The sequence below is a fragment of the Manduca sexta genome, chromosome 17 (genome assembly GCF_014839805.1).
Source record: "Manduca sexta isolate Smith_Timp_Sample1 chromosome 17, JHU_Msex_v1.0, whole genome shotgun sequence".
Taxonomy (NCBI): Eukaryota; Metazoa; Arthropoda; class Insecta; order Lepidoptera; family Sphingidae; genus Manduca; species Manduca sexta.
In genome coordinates, this window is record NC_051131.1 from 3,967,369 (window position 1) to 3,987,902 (window position 20,534).

At 34.2% G+C, this 20,534-nt stretch overlaps 1 protein-coding gene across 1 annotated transcript; it reads left to right on the forward strand.

The window, feature by feature from the left end:
• The first annotated feature begins 8,559 nt into the window (after positions 1 to 8,559).
• Positions 8,560 to 11,939, forward strand: LOC115442354. The gene is made up of 3 exons (XM_037439748.1): positions 8,560 to 8,657; positions 9,864 to 10,098; positions 10,657 to 11,939. The coding sequence occupies exons 1-3, from the start codon at positions 8,599 to 8,601 to the stop codon at positions 11,110 to 11,112; spliced, it is 750 nt and encodes a 249-aa protein (XP_037295645.1). The 5' UTR covers positions 8,560 to 8,598; the 3' UTR covers positions 11,113 to 11,939.
• Positions 11,940 to 20,534: the final 8,595 nt, after the last annotated feature.

Here is a 20,534-nt window from a genome sequence, read left to right on the forward strand (position 1 = left end):
GAAGTGTGCAATTTGTGCTTGATGAAGCGACAGGCTCGCTCTCTATTACGGATATCATGAAATGGAATCATCATTCCAGCCGGGAATCGTACACTGCTGGACATAGGATCCCCCATCGAGCGCCACAGGGACCGGTTCTGGGCCGCTCTCATCCATCGGACTCCAGCGACCCTCACCAGATCGTCGGTCCATCTCGTGGGGGGCCTGCCTACGCTGCGTCTCCCAGTTCTTGGTCGCCACTCCAGAACTTTTCCGTCCCAACGGCGGAATGAGATGGAATACACATGGCGAAAAGTGGGTAGCGATTCTGCCTACTCCTTCGTGAATGTACGGCGTGAATGTGTGCTCTCATACCTCATTTAATCTTAACAAAGACTAAATTAAGTATACAAAAAGAAATTCCAAAAACACTCTTCAATTATCTTACAAGAATTCGCCACAGATTGAATTAATCTTAAACTTTACATTTAATTTATTGCCAGACACAAGGCAAAGCTTAATCATAACTTTAATGTTTCGCTGAATTTAATCTTTCATTTTCTTTATAATTTTAACTACTTTTAGGCTTTATTTTAAATATTAGTTAGCTTGTGCCCATGGCTTCGTTTCTGGGGTTTTGCACAACCAACTTTTGAGTTAAATTGAAATTATAGCACATTCGCATATGATGCCTACATCGTTTGCTTATACAATTTTAACGTAAATTGTGGGAAAACATCGTAAATATGGTGTAAATAACAGCTTGATAATTTATAGAAGGATATTATTAGAGCCGAGCTGGTTAGTTCGGTTTGTACCTTGTCTTTTGTATAAATTTTATCCCTAATTTAAAATGTCCATAGTTATATAAGTAATTTTATATATAAATAGTTGTTTAGAAATAATAATTATTCTTATTCTTTGTTTTGACGTATCATAAGTGCAACTTTGTTCGCCTACGTGATAAATAAAGTATTTTTTTTAAATTTATTTATTAAGATGTTGGAAACTTACTTGGTTATATTTTTAACATATAATTAGGTTATTGGTGTATATATACTGTTTGTTTCTTTCTTAACATAGAAATATTGTCGATTTGTTAGTTAAATTAAATATCTAAAAACGATAAATTATAATCTTCATAATTAAAATAGCTTAAGTAGAAGCCAAATAAAGACGAATTTCCATAATATTAGCAGCATGATAAAGCCGCTGCGAATAAGTTTGTAATGTGCGTGCGGCTTCAGCCGTTATCTAGGCTTACAGCTAAATGTTTTGTTACATTAAAATCCCTTCTGTTTATTTGATTTAATGATCATTGAAGTCCTCGCCTAACAAAGTAAACAATGGAAGAAGATTTGAGTAACATAAAGTTAGTTAGCAAGGCTCGCTCTAAATAACATTGTTAGGAGTAGGGTTTCATTATTTAATGTAATTTACGCTTTGATATATTAATGAGAAAATGTCTTCGTTGTTTAGTCACATAACCGTGACCCCCCGCCCCCCTCCGCACCCCAATGGAGTTAGACATAACGCGTTTATCCACGCGAAAAAAAGAGGTTAGGTAAGACTTGTCCTTACCTAACCTCTCTTCTCACCTAAACACTCTTCAAACTTCTCCTTACCTAAACACTCGTGTGTAGTTCCATTTTTGGTTAGAATGATTTTTCGCGTTTAGAGCGATGTTGGAAGGAATATCGTTTGTATAACTAGAGACCACGTAAACGAAGCTATTAGAGGTCAGTGACTAGTGAGTGTAATAATAAAGTGAATGAATAAATCCATTTTAAATACGCACTATAATATGGTTTGATATCATTAATGTTGTAACACGAGCAAATTCGTGTCCAAGTTAATAAACAAAACACAACCATAACGTCGTCACGCACTCTAGGGGATTTATTTATTGTTCTAATAACATATTTTCATACTTTTTTACTAGACTATATAAAATATGATCTCATCGCTCGGGTCGCGGTCCTGGCAATGAAAAAAAAAATGTAGCGGGAAAACATTTTTCATCAGCGCCCGGGTCACGGGACCGTAGCGACAAATTCCGAGAATATTGCAAATCAGAATGCAAACGCGAATATCTATCTGCCGGTAAAATTTCCGATACTTTTTAAACTGTTGGATTGTCATCGTATTTCCGATGAAGGCTGTTTCGTTTTTTCTGATGCAGCGGTATTTGAAAACAGATTATGTTTTTGCGGTTTGGACACAAAGCCATTTGTCATACGTGGGGTAGTTTTGTGTTGGATTTGTTTGTGGCTTCCAATTTTTTGTCATAGATAGTTTCTAACATTTTAACAATAGCATTAAAAGTAAAAATCCGCACTGGGCCAGCGTGGTGGACTGAGGCCCAATCCGTCTCAATAGTAGAGGAGACGCGTGCCCAATGAGACAGTTTATAATACAGGGATGATATTATTATTATTATATTAAAAGTATGTTATCCTGATGCTTTAGTTGAAAATGCAGGTTAGTACTTCTTAATATCCAGGTAAGGTAATATAAGTAACCTAGAGATTTCATGTGGCGTTGGCAATTAATTAATTTCATCTTCGGTTAGCCAGATGGTAGCTAGTACCTTCTTAGGGCCTGTTTTATTAGTAAATTTTATTTGACAGTTACCGTATTAAAACACTTGATGTATATATTACTAAATTAATAATCATTTATTTGGGAGCATAGATTAGAGCCTGACTTTTGTATTAAGTTGCCTGATACATCTTTGTGACGAGTACCAATTACTCAGAATTTGTCAATTAGTATCCTTCAGATAAGATGTAGGTATATAACATGTTTCAATATGTCCGACAATTTTTATTCGAAAGTATGATTTATTTTTAAATCACTTTACAGACAGGAGACAGTTATTTTCAAAAATGAAAATACATTAAGTAATTGTATTTTTGGCAAGGTTTGGAAAAGCTACTTTTGTTTAAGTACTTGGTAAACCAATTTAGCTTAAGTTCACAGAGTCACTTTAAGCGGCAAGTAATATTTTTTTAAGCCGCCGGCGAGTGTTCTAGAAGCCGACTAACTAAACGAAGTTATCAAAAGCCGACTATGGAACGATCTGGAATTATACCGAGTTAAATAGGCTTAATAATACTAAATGTCTAACTAGAATCTGGAAAATCAAATAAAGGAGAGGCTTTGGCTTATTTGCATAGTTTTGTTGTTGATTAAAACGGAGTACTTTGTTTAAGCACTCCAGAACCTTGAGTAGGCTGTAATCTTTAACATTTAAGTGAAAGTTGTAGCTGAAATTGATCTGAATTTTTATAACCTAATTACAGTCTTAGGTTGACCAACATACTAGCTTTTTATCGAATGAATTTATTATCTTTAATAATGTGTAGAATCTAAACCACATTTAGTATTATCATTATTAGCCATAGGAAGCCCCCTGCTGAGCATAGGCTTCCCCTAAAAATTTACTTGGAAAATTGAGCATTACAATTTTGTGATATTAACTCGCCTTTAAATAGGTATATTATTATAAGTTTAAATTTACTGGTAGCGTAGGTGATACATTCAAAGTTCTGGCGAACCTTGCTACTGTATATGGGCAATGATGGGTCGTGAGGCTTACCCTCACGTGAATAGCTTGCTCGTTCTATCGTTTACTGTGTAATGAAAGTTTTATAACATTAGTGGCGAAGGGTGACTTTGTTCAAAAGGTAACCCGAGGCAAAAAACAAATGCCTTGCTTAACACATCGTGGCCAATTTAACAGAAAACAAGAACTAAGACAAATATATATAAACCTAAAAGTGAAGCCGGTAGGAATCGGGTGTATGGAGGGTTTGCCACTGATATACATCAAATTGAGATTCCGAAAATATATTATTTCTTGGTTATTCCTGTTTTAAAAAGAATGAAATATTACTCTAAATTCGTCTGGAATATGATTAAAACAGTTTTCTAATATTCGTAGCATTTCAAGATCTCTTTCCCGTCGAGACGGCGGCTGATTTACGCCACGTTGCATTCTGTTAAGTAGTTGCGCTGATATTACAAAAATCTGATAACTATTTTGTTAAACCGACAAATTATTTGATGTTTTAATGTTTTTGGAACTGACCACGGCTACAATTGAAATTACTTTGATGAAAGTTATAACTGTTTTATAATATTTTGTTTTCGAAGTTAGTTACGCTCAGTTTAGGTTTAACTTCCATTATATTGAAACATTATTTACTACATAACTACGCTATTACTAATACGATTACTTATATTTTTTTACCGGCAAAGGGCAACCGACCCGAGATGATTATCATTCACCAGTCGACACAATTATGCCGGCCTGATCTATTTTGCTATTACTTAAAAAGATATTTGGGTTTTCTGCTCAGTATCAGCCTGGAGTCTGGAATTTGTGCCCGATATGGCGATAGGCCCGCCCCCTATCACATCATGGGACGGAACATACTTGGCGAAAAGTGGGTGCCCTAGTTGCGCCTCTGCATACCCCTTCGGGGATAAAATGCGTGATGTTATGTATGTATGTATGTATGTTAAAAAGATACCTTGAAGATTATGATGAACTATATCTATTAATATAATAATATAGTGATAGTTATATCTTACCAAGCCTTACAATACTCAAAACGTATCTATTAATATAAACCCTGAGAGAACGGTGGGCTGTAATTTGACCGCGGGGTATCGCTGTTTGCTCAACTTTATACAAAGGAGGTCTGTACATTAAGTTTTGATTTGTGATACCAAGTTCATACTGCTCAATTAGATAAGATGCTTTTAGATTGTAAGTGACAAGTAGTTTAACACTAATTAAAGTGAGTCTGGTAATTTTTCTTAATCATCTCGGATCGTGAATTTTGTCGTGAAAAGCACTGGAACTACGTTGTTTCTAACAAATTATGTTTAATTAACGAATGCTATCTAATGATTATTATTTCAAACTTATTAGACGAAAAACTAATCTCAAAATTATAAAAACGATAATTAATAATTCTAAAATGGAACAAATATTATAAATGAATTGCTTAAATTTTTTTCTGCTTTGATAGTCTTTTAAAGAATATGTAATGGTCGATGCACAAACGTTCCCTTTAACCCTAGTCATCTATAGACATGGATCAGTCAAAACAATTTATATACTCAACAGATACAAGTGCAGTGCTGCGAAATGCATGCAAAAGTATTCATGAAAACTTTGCAGGTAAAATTTTTAAAGAGTGAATTCCGTCTTCTATTTTTGTTGTCAGTATTTTCGAATTCGTAATGTCAGAAAAGAGCGCCGCCATTGTCACAATGATTGAAGGCTGTTATTACATGAAATCTCGTTCAACTTCAATAAAGCCTTTGACAATGACGTGGTATTTATTTTTAAATTTATTGCCAATATTTTGCAATCGTGAATTCATTTTTTATGTAAGCGTATTTCTAGTGTGTTTTCATATTTAATCTTGAAAGCCATTTTAAGTGAAAATAATTTTAGAATTTTGCAAATTGAAACGTATCGATAATAATTTCTTGCTCCCTACCATAAACCTCAATCAAATATGATTATAATGTACAATATATTTGAACAAAAATACTCTAATGGCGATTCTAAATTGCAAAGTCTGAAATACTAATTACCCGATAATGTACATTATTGACATACTTCCAATGAATAATTTGGATCATTAATCGCATCACATAATATTATTTCAGTGGCGTTTTACAGTGTAAAAGTAATTAAAATTTTACATTATAAAATAAATCAACGGCAAACTCGATTTCCGTGTCGGCTACAAAGTTGACAGTTTGATCATAGCCGATACAAAAATGTAAATTACTTATTAATTTTAATTACTCGATTTTGTGTAATTTTTGGCAGGGTTGCGAAAGTGGGATTATTGTAAAGATTTGCGGAGTTGCAAGAAATATTATAGTGTAGAAATAATCTTATGTTTTTAAGAAACAAATACGAAATTATTTACTGAAATTGCGTTAAAACAATATTTTTGTGTTTTGCGTAAGTATGAATTTCTGTAACCAACAATGAATAATGAATACTCTAAATATGCATTTTATATCTACGTAATATGTCCTCGTATTATATTTTAATCGTATCGACTGCCTCGGTGAGCTAATTTTTATTGTACACGGTACGAATACCACTACTGCGCTGAGGTCCTGTATTCGAATCTCGGGTTGGGCCAAAATAATTGTGACCTGGTTTTTCCATCTTAAAACATTACTCAGTCGCAGCTGGGAGTCAGATCAGTCATTTAGTTGGCGGTGTAATACCCCCGTGCCTCAGAAATTACGTAAAGTCCAGCGCCTGATTTTTGTCCGGTTATGTCGGATTGCCGTCTCACCGGACTTTGAGAATGAAAGAACAAAGAGTGCACCTGTGTATTGCGCACACACGTGTATTATATTATCTCCTGCTTACCTGGCTGATCTCCGGTGGGATTGGTCGCCGTGGGCAAAAATTTGGCTAGGAGGATTCGTATTTTAATGATGTACACACATCATGTCTTTATCACCCAAGGAGTAGGTAGAGGTGCAAGCAGGGCACCTTGTGTGCTTCGCCCACGATGTGATAAGGGGCCAACCTATCGCATATATTGGACACAAATGTCAGACTATGAGCTCATTTTACTGATATCGTATAAAATTTGTTTTGTAATTTGCAGGATGATTATAATTGTGTTTGTGTCGCGGCAGAGGCAGGGGTCGATGTAAGTAAACACAATGTCAGGTTCGAGACGTCTACTATACGTGTAGACGAAAATGTTCAATACAATCATATTAATACAATATACGGACTATTACAGAGTGACACGTCCCACTACGTGGAAGCGTTACCGCTCTAAATTATTTAGTAGTTCGTCCCAAAAATAGTCCCCGCGGTACGCAGTTAAGCTAATTTTGGAGGCCATAATGAATATAGCCGATTACCTATATCAATTCACTAAACCTCAATAATATAATTCTTCTGGAGGTCATATTTTGCCAGAGAATCTCGAGTCTCGACATCACAATTTATGATTTGTTCATCTCCGTAGTAGCGCCATCTTTTGACCGTGGGAACGAACTATTATTTTTGTCTCATGTGTTACAGTTCATTTTTTATCCTTAACTTACAACTGGTTATCGCACAGTTTGGCGAAGTTACTGGGTCCTGTGTTGTAACCGGAGTTTATTGTATATCTATCGGGTAAATTTAGAAAAATCATGCCATGTGTATTAAACTTTTACGAAAGTGAGTACCAGTAGGTTAAATTGAAGATATTCACCCAATTTTGCAGTCTTATATTTCGGTTTTGTTAAAGTATCGAACTTCATTAGGAACTAATTCTCGAATCTTCCGTCAAATGTACACATAGTTCGATGGCTCCTAAATAAATTATCGTATATCTACCAAACCCATCGAATTCAAAAGTTGATAAACGAAAACAAACTTCTTCAAAAATCTTTATTTACTAACTTTTATGGGTTTGGTAGTAAACAGTAATACATAACGAAAAGCTAAAAACGTGAACATCGCAAATTTTTCACATACAATAGTTTACTTAGGAGCCATCGAGTTTTAAGCAATTCATTTCGCAAAGGCCACCATAACATGGAAGCTGTAAATCAGGAGTTAGCGGACGCATGTCTGTGATCGGATTTGTCGCTAAGCCGAGTTTTACTGCGACGCTAGTTACAAGCGTTACGTGCGGTGCCAACCCTGAAAAGATTATGGAGGAGGATTTTTCGTATTGGGGATTTAGGGTCTGTTTTATATGTAATATTTTTTATTTTTGAGGTAATATTTAAGATCAATTGATTGGTAATAGTTTAAAATTATTTATGAAATTTATTACACAAAAGTTTTGAGCTTATAACAAATCGAAATAAAACTAGTTTTTAGATTTTATCGCGTTTTTTTTTCACGTGTTTCGATGACTGCAGTCTCTAAAGTCACAGGCGGATTGAGGTGTTGGTCGTCCGAAAAGTTAAAGTATCTATCTTATTTACAATTATACAGATATATTAAAATACTAGTCGTTGACCGTCAGATTTATGCACAAAGAGACACAGTGTTTTAAACTTTAAAGTGAATAGAAAAAAGTACTAATCTCAGCTTTAGTTTGAATTATTTACAAACACTTAAAGTGTTTGCTCAAGGCGATTGCACTAATAGATCATTAATATTAAAGTTTTAAACTTTAATCGTCTTTATACTAAATATATTTTCAAAATTTGTACGAAATGAAGCCTAAAAAAATATCCAAAACTTTAAAATTTAATAAAATTTGCGAATTTATTATATTATCACGAATCGAAAGCCGTCAATCACGGTATCACCTAACAATATGTGAATTACAAATATATTTTCACGAATCGAAAGCCGTCAATCACGGTATCACGTCCGACAGCGCCAACATCCCGATTGTCACTCGTTACCCTGATATCAGATAACCAAGCCCTTGCCCGTGAAATTAGTAGTGCTCGATCATTCTGTTTGTCCAGCTTATCGTCACAAGAACTAATGGCCTGATATAATATTATTATGGCCCTATCGATACACGCGATGAGTGCAATCAGTCAGTTAAAACTGAGCTTTTGGATTGCGTAGTTACAGAGGTGAAAGTGTCGACAATTGACATGCAAATTACCCGTTTAAACTTTGGTGGTAAAACTAGAGCGCTAACAAGCGCTGCGAGGTGAGTATATGAAAATTTCAATATGATATTGGTGTTACGAATGTTAATATTGATTATTGAACTAGTTTCTAGTAGAAAAGATAAATGCAACCAAAATTTTGGCAATTTCACGGTGTTAAGAAACTTATGGTTTAAATTTTCTGTGTTTCTTGCTCCCAGTTGCGTAATATTTTGTTTTCAAACCACCTCTTTAATATTTTTATGATGCCGATTTACCTGTCTGTTTGGTCTAATGATTAGCAAATTTGCACTAAACGTAATATGTATTATTAATACTCTTGTGTATTATGACCTTGTATTAATTTATATAAAGATATCTTACATTCAAGGCTATATATAGCAAATTAAAATAAAGCTTTGATCTAAATATCTTGTGCGGGCGTCAGACTCCCCAAATTGCTCCGACTGTGGAATACGTACATCATGTTTTGTCGGAGTGTGTGCGGAGTGGACCTCATACTTTGAGCTTCAATGTGGGCACTATAAATAGTTTTTTATCGGTTCCTGTATCGAAAGGGTCTAGAGCTTATTAAAAAAATATTTTGATATGTAAAGTGAGCAGGCAACGGTAAAAGCGGACGCACAGAGCGACATAGTCGTGAACTAACGACCAAGAACCTTCAATAAAGTTTTGAAAAAAAAGAAAAATCACTGTTATATACTAAACATTTAGTATCTGTTTTACAGCTTCTGAGTGTATGGAACACATCACACAAATAATTAAGCCGATCTGATACAAAGATCACACTCTAATCTATGCTTCCAAATACTAATAAATGTTACTAAAATTAGAACTATTTACTTTATCTGTTGATTACGATAACTATGAAATTAAATTTGATTGGATGTCGTGAAAGAGGCCCTTAATGACGTAAAGAGATGAGCACAGCGACATTAAAGCGAAAAAAAACCTCGGTGTCGTAGTTGGGGCAAAGTGATATTGTGTTTTCTACTCAGTATCAGCCCGGAGTATGGAATTTATGCCCGATATGGCGATAGGCTCGCCCCCTATCACATCATAGGATCATACACAACAGAAAGTGCGTGCATCACTGTCTATCCCTCCAATAAATAAATGGCGTCTGAGTGAAAAATAAGCCGAAAGTCATACGTCATGATATTTTTCGTCATCGGCTTTGATGCATGCTTAGACCGGTCAGCGAATGAATTAGGCCTAGAATGTTTATAGTCTTATTGTTCTTTTAGAGATGCCTCATGCAGCCGAGGATGGGTTCGTGTTGTGGTCCAAACAGTATTTGCCTTAATCACCGTTACCAGCTTCATTCTGATTGTCATGATGGCTATGCAGAACAACTCCCTCAACCCAATAACCAGACCAACACCAACGACTTCACGATGCCATATCAATATCTGTCAAGTAATTTGCAATGAAGCGCCATATTTTGGTTTGCACGAGAATGAAATCATTTTTGCTGTTGTGGTAAGATTTAAAACTATGATTTTTTTAATAATAATAAATCTTTAGTTGGAATAATAATACAGGTTTTTTTAAAACACAATGTTCGATAATATTTACATTAATTGGGTAACTGTGTCGCAGATATTAACGCCCATCTCCGTAAAGTCGACAGTTGTATTCCACAATGTAAAAACTTATAACACAAAGAAAACTTTCTATAGGTACTTAAATCAAAACAAACAAAAAATGTGCGTGTAAGTGTGTTTTTTAATTACTTTTATAATATATCAGTTGGGTGAACCTCATGAGGGAAATATGAAATTTGTGTGACCACTAGGTATGCTGGGTACTTCTTTTGCAATTCGGTTGATCTAGAGTAGCTCGGTAGATATCATGCACTATAAAGGAAATTATTGAGTTTTTTGTTAGGTAATGTAAAATTTAAAAATATTTGTATATCTTTAAAAAATATCATAAAGACTATAGTATATTTTAACTATTAATAATATCATATTATGCATTAACTCATTTTTAAGTAGCAAATCAACCATCAAAATAATTAACAAAACATTGTTGCAGACCGCTGATGCGACGTGCGAAAGAATTAGTTTAACATTAAACAACCCCAGTTTCATTAATTCTGTACTGCCGGCTAACTGGCTATTCGGTATGAGAGCAAGTCATATACATGAACTTTTGATACACGGAGGAAACTTGAAGTATATCACACCTGGAGCCTTTACTGGCCATTTCGCCGGGTCCATACACAACCTCATTCTTAAGGATATTACTATAGAATCCATTTGTGATAATAGTTTTATCGGTCTCTTCAACTTGGAAAACCTTTATATTAAAGACAGTAAAATAATTCGCATTGAAGACGATGCCTTGAGACCAGTAGATGGAACATTACAGTCCTTAACTGTGACGCGGAGTAATCATTGGAATCCTGTAAATGTAACAGGAACAACAGATTTTTCCACTCTTACTATAGTCGACTTATCTTATAATGATTTCGGAGATATTTTTAAGTAGCAGCAGTTTCGCTGGACTTGAACGTTGTAAAGTTTTGTATTTAAATTCGTGCAAGATTACTACACTTGGCCCTGGAACCTTCGATCATTTGCTTAATATAGATATCATTTACCTAAATGATAATCTCCTTGTGACTATTCCACCTGGAGTGTTTAACAAAATTACGTCGGTAATTCCGAAGCCTCGGATTAATTTGCAAAACAACTTCTGGCACTGTGATTGTTCTTCTGAAGATTTGAGATTTTTGATAAGAAATAAATTCCTTTATGTCGAACCGTTGTGCTATGACCCAGTGAATTTACAAAACGAAACTTTCACGGACTTTGAAAATTATTGTAACACTATTGCAGTGAATAATTTCAAAACGGATAAAGGTTGCAATGCCAATTCAGTACATTTAAAAGACAATGTATACATAAACGGAACTTGTCACGGGGATGGTATGCCTTCTGTTAATACATCTTTTAGACTATTTTCTCCAGTATTATCTCACAAATGTCCAAAACATGTCATGGATGATATTAACGTAATGAAGTTTATATCGGAAATGCCTAGCGAAGAAACTACAACGCAAAATGAATGGCTTAAATTGAATTTTTTCTTACGAACTGATAGGTACTCCGTAGTTAAAATGGATACTTTTGAAACCCACGGCTATGGACTCTTGTGGTATCAATCCACTTGTCCTGAAGAAATATATTGTCTAAACATTTTACCTTCGTACTTAATAGTCTACAACATTGACTTAAGCGCACGCTACACATTCTGTCCTGTAGAAATAAATACTAGCCTTGTCAAAGTCTACAGCTGTATCCACTACGACACTTCTAACTTTAAAATAAGTTTTCAACATAACATTGTACAAATTCTATTGTATTTATCTACTGGATTAATATCTCTAATTTTAGGAGCGCTATGCGTATACGGACTTATTCGTAAAAACCCCTCACTTCTAAGAGGGAGTAAAAGGATTCTATTTGTAAAGCATAAAACCGTCGATGCATTAGTTTTGCCGCCGAAAATTCCACTGAGGAATACTTTGATAAATGTAACTCCGCCGAAAGATGATGCGAGGAATATATTTATTGTTTCAAATGATAAACGCCATCCAAGCAAATTTAGTACAATCAAATCAGTTAAGAGTGACAATAGTAATGCTCCAAGTTATATATCGGCTTTGCAACCGACGGACGATCAACTTGCGGAATGGCGCATTCGTCATCATTTTAACAACGACTTAACTCTCTCGTCGGCTTCTGATATATCACATTTTTCGTGGCTTTATAATGGAGATTCCTTATATTATAGCTTAGAATCGGATTCTGACAAAACCTATGAAAGTTTGAAATAAATTGTTTGAGGTTTTATCCTTCTTAAAATTATGTATCTTTTTATTAATTAGCGGTATAATTCTATTTTTGTAACGCCCATATAATAAATTAAATAAGATAATATTATTATAATCTATAATTTATAGCAGATAGTTTTAGTTTTTATTTACTTATAATGTTAATCATACTTTAAGTAAATGTACCAAGCTTAATATAATATTTATTCGATTTTATAAAACCAGTGGATTTACATAACAATCGTAAAAATTTACAAAGTCAACTTCATTTTATTTCTTCTTTTCATACCATAATTTTCAATACTGCACATATGCATTTTTTTAAATTTTATCGGAGTAATCTACATTATCAAACAACATTTTTTTAATTATGGTCTCAGAATGTCATATTTTAATATCACAAATTTATTTTTTATCCAATTTTTTAAAAACTCTTAGTGAATAACAAATCAAGCGCATATTTGAGGTGAAGTAACCAACGACTTTACATTGTATTCGACAACACTCGTGTATCAAAAGATTTACATCACATAAAAATGCCACATCTCCGTTTTGTTAATCTCCATACATTTATCGATATAATTTATTATATCAATGTGTGATATGAGCTAGATGTTCAGAAGCTCGTCCAAATTTGTCACACCTCTCGTCATGAATCAGTCGCTTACAGCTGTTTTAGTGTTAGACGACGCGACGACCATTGTCTTTCTATTGGACGTCTGTTCTATTTTGGTACGCGTTAAAATCGACTGTAGGCCTAGAGAAAATCAATTAACTCATCTAGTTTAATTTGAGCGTGGTAATGTTTAAATCTTGTTCTGTGAATTCTTCATCGAATAGTTTTTTTCTAATCAACTTTGTAATCGTGTGTCAAGGTTAGATTGTTTGAATAGTACGCATATTTACTATTTAAATGTAGACAAAAGTGTAAAGGATGACGTCACAAGAACTGTATCAGAGATTAAATAATTTAAACCAGAAAAAAATAAATTGTATCTAAGAGGGTGTTGAAGATTTTTTTTGATCTGGATTTTAAGTGTGAATTTATTGTCTTTTACCTAGTTTTTTAAGTATACACAATATATTATTATGCTAAGTAGATAGGTTCATAATATATATGCTTTATTTATATTTTAAATCATAGTAATTATTTTTTATGTAGCTTGTTAAGTTGTGTACTGATTTTAGATTTTTATGGACCTTATATTGTGTCAAATTGCAGTAATTTAATTTATTTGATAGGTACTATACAATGATGCTATACTATTGAATTATAATTCTGTGTTGTACTTTAGTATAGTTATATAATTAATGTAGATTATATTTTGTATTTCTATACCATAAATAGATAACTTATTAATAGCAATTTTTTTTATTAATTTGGCAATCTCCACATTGAGTAAAACTTTTAATAATTATCAAAGAAAAATAGTATGACAATTTACTTTTTTACGTTCTCTATTTTAAGACTTTACTGAATAACTACAATTTCAATAAGAAAGCTTATGTTATTTTAATTATTGATGTAAGAAATTAGGACAAAAGCAATAACATTATACATACAAGAGTCACTTAAACGATTGTAGAAGCATTAATGAGGCATCACATGATGGGAGAAAAGAAATACATAATTTCTAAGACGGACACGAGAGGAACATTCCCATTTAATAGTGGGAGAAGAACGAAACTTATCATTTTAATCCCTAAAAATTTACACGTTATCAACCTAAAAATCGTACCCAGGGTCTTATTTTACAGCCATTCTATATGGAGAGGACACAAATGAAATAAATTATAATCGATACTTCAAATAGAAATCTTTTTATAAATAACACAATCGATAATAGTCAGAAACGGGCTACAATAATATTGGCAGCCCCTGTTGTTCCGGTGACGAACTGACGGTGAAACAATGCACTTGGCAGTGACATTGTTAACGTTGGCAGTCTACGGCTCTCGTCTGTCTGTGATAAGGGATTGGTATCATTGACCTTGATTCTGTGAAGGTCAGAATCAGATGAGGTTGCTTTCAAACAGGATGTATAACTTAATTGATGTGATGTTCCAAATTGTAAATCAGGAAGTAAGACAATGATAACGCCTGATTATAAAGCGTAAAAACTGGTTATTTGCGTCACCAGATTCATAGAAAGTGTTGTATATAATAATAAAATCCGCCTAGTACATATATATCTTCCCACTGCTGGGTACGGGTCACCTCTACTGGCTGCACGCTGGCTTAGTGCGAATTGGTAGACTTCACACACCCTCAAATTCCTATAGAGAACTTCTCAGGTATGCAGGTTTCCTCAAGATGTTTTCCTTCACCGTTAAAGCAAGTGATGATTCACAAAGAATACATACATTATTATAAAAAAGTCAGAGGTGTGTGCCCTTGGGCTTTGGAAGTGTTGTATACTAAAACATTATCAGAAGTGCGTAACTAAGGTTAGAACCACACAGAGTCATTAAAATTGACTCTTCAGTTTTTTGAAAATTGTACCTGTAGGTACGTAAGTAAGAGTTGAACATTGGAACTTTTTGTTTGAAATTAATCAAAAAGCCTATGCATTTTGTCTTATATAGTCTCAGTTGTATTGGTAAAAATTTTCTACCTTATCAGAATAAAATGTTACAAGTATAATGAGGTAAAGTTATTCTTATTGCTTATTGATTAAATATTACATATATTGTCTCTTTAAAGTGTAAAATCTAATGTTAAGCGCAGTAATTTTCAAGAAAATGTCGATCAGCAACGTTTGTTGCATGTCTCGCAAAATAATGCTGGCCTGCTTATTTCTTCATAATTGAGGAATTTTGTCGTTTTTATTATCATTATCTTCTATTATCTATTATATTATATATATCCTTTTTTATTTTGATTTATAAAAAAAAAAAAAAAAAAATTGGCCCATGTATCCTAGCATAATCATAAAGTTCCTATTCGTCATATTTAATGGTACAAAACAATATTGGTGAAGTTTAGTTTACGCGTGTGTTTCCTGGGAAACATCCAAAAATACATTGTAATAACTGTTCACATTTGTTACAAAGTTGTATGAACACCTGAATCTCTATGACTTTAAATTTGTTTTATTAGGTACGAGTCGTAAAGTAAAACTAGTGGAGACTGTAAAATATATTTTATGTGACACCAGATTCGCTTGCCATTTTGTTCGATTATTTGTATTCGCGATTTGTAAAGAAGTAATTTTCTTTAAATTCTTGTTCCAAAATATGATAATGGAGATGGAGTATTCATGTTTTTTATTGAGCAGTGCCTACTTTATTTTCTTATTGCTTTTGAAGGCAGACTAGCTAATATCCCACCTGATGGTAATTTACTGTTTTCCGTAGACGTCAGCAATTTCAAGGGCACAGCTGTACTGTTGCCGAGCGTAAAAATATTTTTTAAACCTTATTTAAAAAAGGATAAGTCATAGCACCGAAGAAACACCGTACCATAATTATTATAATCAAATAATTGAAATACCTTGATTAATTATTATGACGTAATTTGAAAAAAATGACGTAATTTGAAGCGGCGATAGCCTAGTTGGTTGTGGAACGGACTGCCGAGACGAATGTCCGCAGGTTCAAATCCCAAGGGCACACACCTCTGATTTTTCTAATAAATTAAGTGTGTATTCTTTGTGAATTATCGCTTGCTTTAACGGTGAAGGAAAACATCGTGAGGAAACCTGCATACCTGAGAAGTTCTCTATAGGAATTTCGAGGGTGTGTGAAGTCTACCAATCCGCACTAGGCCAGCGTGGTGGACTAAGGCCTAATCCCTCTCAGTAGTAGAGGAGGCCCGTGCTCAGCAGTGGGCAAGTATATAATATAGGGCTGATATTATTATATTTAATTTGAAAAAGATGACAATGGATTATATTGTTAATCTAATACTGATAGATCTAGGCAGCAAGATGGGGGCGATGAAGTACTTTTATATTTCGGCCTGAAGGATATATCTAATACAGTAGGGTCCTTTTTTGTTAACACGGGGCAAACTGCCCACCACTGTCAAAACCTACTGGCCCGCTTAGAGAGCTATGAGGACGTCTCGCCGATGTCAGTGGAGTTGAAGAACACAGTGCAGTGGCATGAAGTATATCATAAGATTGATACTTATTTAAATTTTTAAGTAAGCTAAAAACAAGCTCTACGTCTGCATATACAGGATGGATTTTTAAAATGGGCAAGCAAGGTCAGGCTTCAGTGATTTGTACTGAAGATACAAGTCATTAAAGGCTATCCATTACGCTATTTTTGCAAGCTATCTAAACGCTTAAGATAGGTTGCAAAAATTCCGCCTGTATCGTAACAACCTTGTCTTCTCTTCTTTCAGTACCATAATAGACATAAACAAGTGCCTTTCTCTATTAATATTAAGTATTTAAACCTTATTTTGTTCTACATAACTAGGAAATTAAGCTTTATTTTGCATGTATTCTTAAGCCTCTTACATTCCTAATTAATTACCTACTGCAGTATAGTTAGGAGAGCTTTCCAGTTTGTTTTGTTTTGCGCTCGCTATGTTTATGGTTATTAAAATAATTTACTCGCAACGTTTGTGGAGTTAGTTAATTCTTTAAGGCTAAAGAGAGAGGATATAAAGAATAAATGACTTCCAAAGCAATATGGAAAACATTTTTGGTCTCTTTATTTAGATACCTAGTTAGGTACCTTTAAGTTTGATAACTGCTTCGGTGGCATAGTTGGGTGTAATTAATTCCCGGGGCGGGCAAAGTGATATTAGGATTTTCTTCTCAGTACCAGCCTAAAGTCAGAAATTTGTGTCTGATATGGCGATAGGCTCGCCTCTGTCACATCATTAAATAAAATGAACTCGGTGGGAACTTTTTTTACGAGTTGCTTCTCTACCTACTCCTTCAGGTATAAAAGGCGTGAGTGAATTTGTGCGTAAGTTTCATAATATTTTGATTCATACAAACATGAGAGAACATGAGTGTATATCTTTACTATTCCTTATTAATAATGTAACCCTTTTTTTTACATATAAAACGAAACTAACAGCCCTAAACGTATTCTGAAGAAGAAAACGTGTTAGGGTAACGAAGCATGAACCTAGACCCGATAAAGCGGTGACGCGCAATCCTGGCTGCAAATGGCTGAAGATAGGGTCCAGTTGTCGGTTATTGAATATTACGCTATAGTCGCAGGAGGGTAAGTACCAAACAATATTGTCAGTTTATTGACGACTAAAGTAAGTACGTGATGTAGAAAGTAGCTTATGACCTTCTCAGGGTCTTATGTTAACTCCATACCAAATTTCATCGAAATCTGTTGTATAGTTTTCGAATTTATCGCGTTCAGACAAGCAGATGCGGTGGGGACTTTCTTTTATAATTTATTTTTTAGAACTTTTTAAGAATCGGTCATACATGATTGTTGCGTAACTTTAACCGTTTATGAAGCGCACGCAACGTAACCTTTCAAAAGGAATAAATGAAGCCACCAAAGCTATCAAATCCGCAATTATAAGGAGATTTAAGTCGTTTTATTAGTCTCTGGGCAAATGCTCGAAAAATAACTTCACGCCCATGCTACATACTAATTATTGTCAGTTACAATATATCCAGCTATCAGGACATAAAATAGGTATTTAACTATCAAGGAAATATTGATCGTGGCTATTTAATATCAGTTCTCACAAGGACTTTACAATTTTCGTTACTCAAGGGCATGGGACAAAAAACATCTGTCGATAGGAACTGGGGTGGATTATGATAATATACTTAAATGAAATGACACTTATTAGTATATGAATACGACTTATTTTATAAGCTACTAGGTGTAGGTCGCGGATTCGCCCGCGTGAAGTGCCCTTTCTGTTACAAAAGTCCCAAAATCACTCAAGAAATATGAAGGACACCAGCGCCATCTATTTACAAAAAAAAAGCAAACTGTGGGGATAAAAGAATCCTGTGTTAATCGAAGACATGCTTCATTCATGCCAAATATTATCGAAATCCGTTCAGTTTTTCCTACTTAAACTTCTAACAAACATCCAAAAGTTTTCATAAACTTTCGCATTTATAATAAAAGAAAAAATTAAGACATATAATTTGTGTTCCGTACAATGATTTTTTATTTTGGATGTTGGAATTAGTTCCAATCACGTGAAAGATCGGCGTTAAAAAAAAATCCAAACCCAATTTGCTAACATGGGGACTGAGCCAGGAATGGTATTTTACAATGTACTACAAACCATTTTTGTTAGGGTTTCTTTTTGCTCGTATGGAACATATTCATCTGTTCTAAAATGCGTACCACATAGGTTCAAATCAGTTTTCACTACCCGAATGACATCACGTGATGAATAACTGATATTCAATACGAGGCCTTTGATATGCAACCGCCTCACTAAATTTTAATATCCCTGTATACAAACTTAGTGATTTGCGGTACACACATGTATTAATTAGTAATATACTAATTACTTTTCAATCAGTGTAATAGCTGATACATGTATCTTCGGTAGAATGAGTTTCACAATGAATAAATTAACATAGTATATCATTAAGCTTGTGTCTTTTTTTATACGTGCATGACAAAAGACCCCACTGTACCTGATTGTAAGTGGAGCGGGGTCCAATAGAATGTCGGCTGACGAAAGATGATTATCCTTCGTCAGTCGACGAAATTATGCCGGCCTGTTGGAACGGTATATATAGTATACACAGGGTGATCTCGGAACGCAGCACACTTACGTAGGCCACTATGGCAGATTTAACAACTTATGGCGGTCGCTATTCGGGCGAATATCAAATACCTACCTCCAGCAAAAAGAATTCTTCTAAAAGGAAAGCAGAGACGTAACTCGTCCTTCCACAGTTTTTAGTTCATTCTTGTCCTATGGCTACGGACGGTCACGTAGTTTCTAGCTGGTGTGGGTATAAACATATGAGAAACTACTTTTGATCCCGGGCAATTGTCTTGTAAATGTGCATGTTTTGCAAGTATAGAGAAACAAATATAATATTTCGTCTTCGTAATAGATAGATAGATAAAAAAGTTTATTTAGGCTATAATTAACACACAACATAACTTAAGATATAACATAGACAATAGACAATTAAATACATATCCATTTTTGAGATATTGCAGCCGCAAACGGGTCCCAGCTCAGCAATATGCTTTGCTCCAAGGAGCAAAACGCTGGTAATTCAATTAATAGAACCAGGGCCCTTACGGTTCCCATCATAAATACGCTTTTCCTACACCAACGAGGTGCAAAAATCAATAATTTAAAATTTACAATTCAGTATTCAAATCACAAAATTGCTTTATGGCATTCTATATTCGACAGTAAGTTCGTACTTTAAAATGTGAAGGATAATAAATTGATATGAAAAACAAATTATATCAAGAGCCGTTTTTATTTCCACGAATCGATCAGAGGAAAATGTTTGGATAAGTACGAAGGACGTCTGTCTGTGTAATAATTATGTCGCACTTTATTTGCCGAGCTATTGACATTTTGTCACATTTCGTGTTAATAAAAACGTTCTACTTTTTTAAACATCCGATAAACGAAAACGTCGAAATTGAGGACTGTTTGTTGATTAAAAGAATTTGGAAAGAGATAGATAAATTTCCAAATATATGTATTTTCCTTTATTTTTTTTATGCGTCTAAAACAACCTGTAAAATGTTAATGTCTGTATGGTCATTTTTATCTGGATGCTTAATTTTCCAAAATTTTATCAGATTATATCTGCATTTAAAGATTATTATAAAAAATCGATATACTTTATACCAAAAAAAACACATGATTGTTTGTAGTCTAAAATCTCTTTTTGTAGTCACTGACCACATATCACGAGAGCTGGGGGAGGGAGTTAAAAGTCACTAAAAAACATCACGTGATTAACGGACGACCCTAAGGTGAAGGGTCCCTTTTACATCTCCGCTTTGATGGAAGTATAGGTAAATAGGGTATTTTTTGACTCTCTTACCTATACGGCTAACGAAGCTGTCTTTTGAAAAGAACACTCGTAAATGCAAAAGGACGGATTTGCCTCTACAGATGGAATAGGTCCCTTAC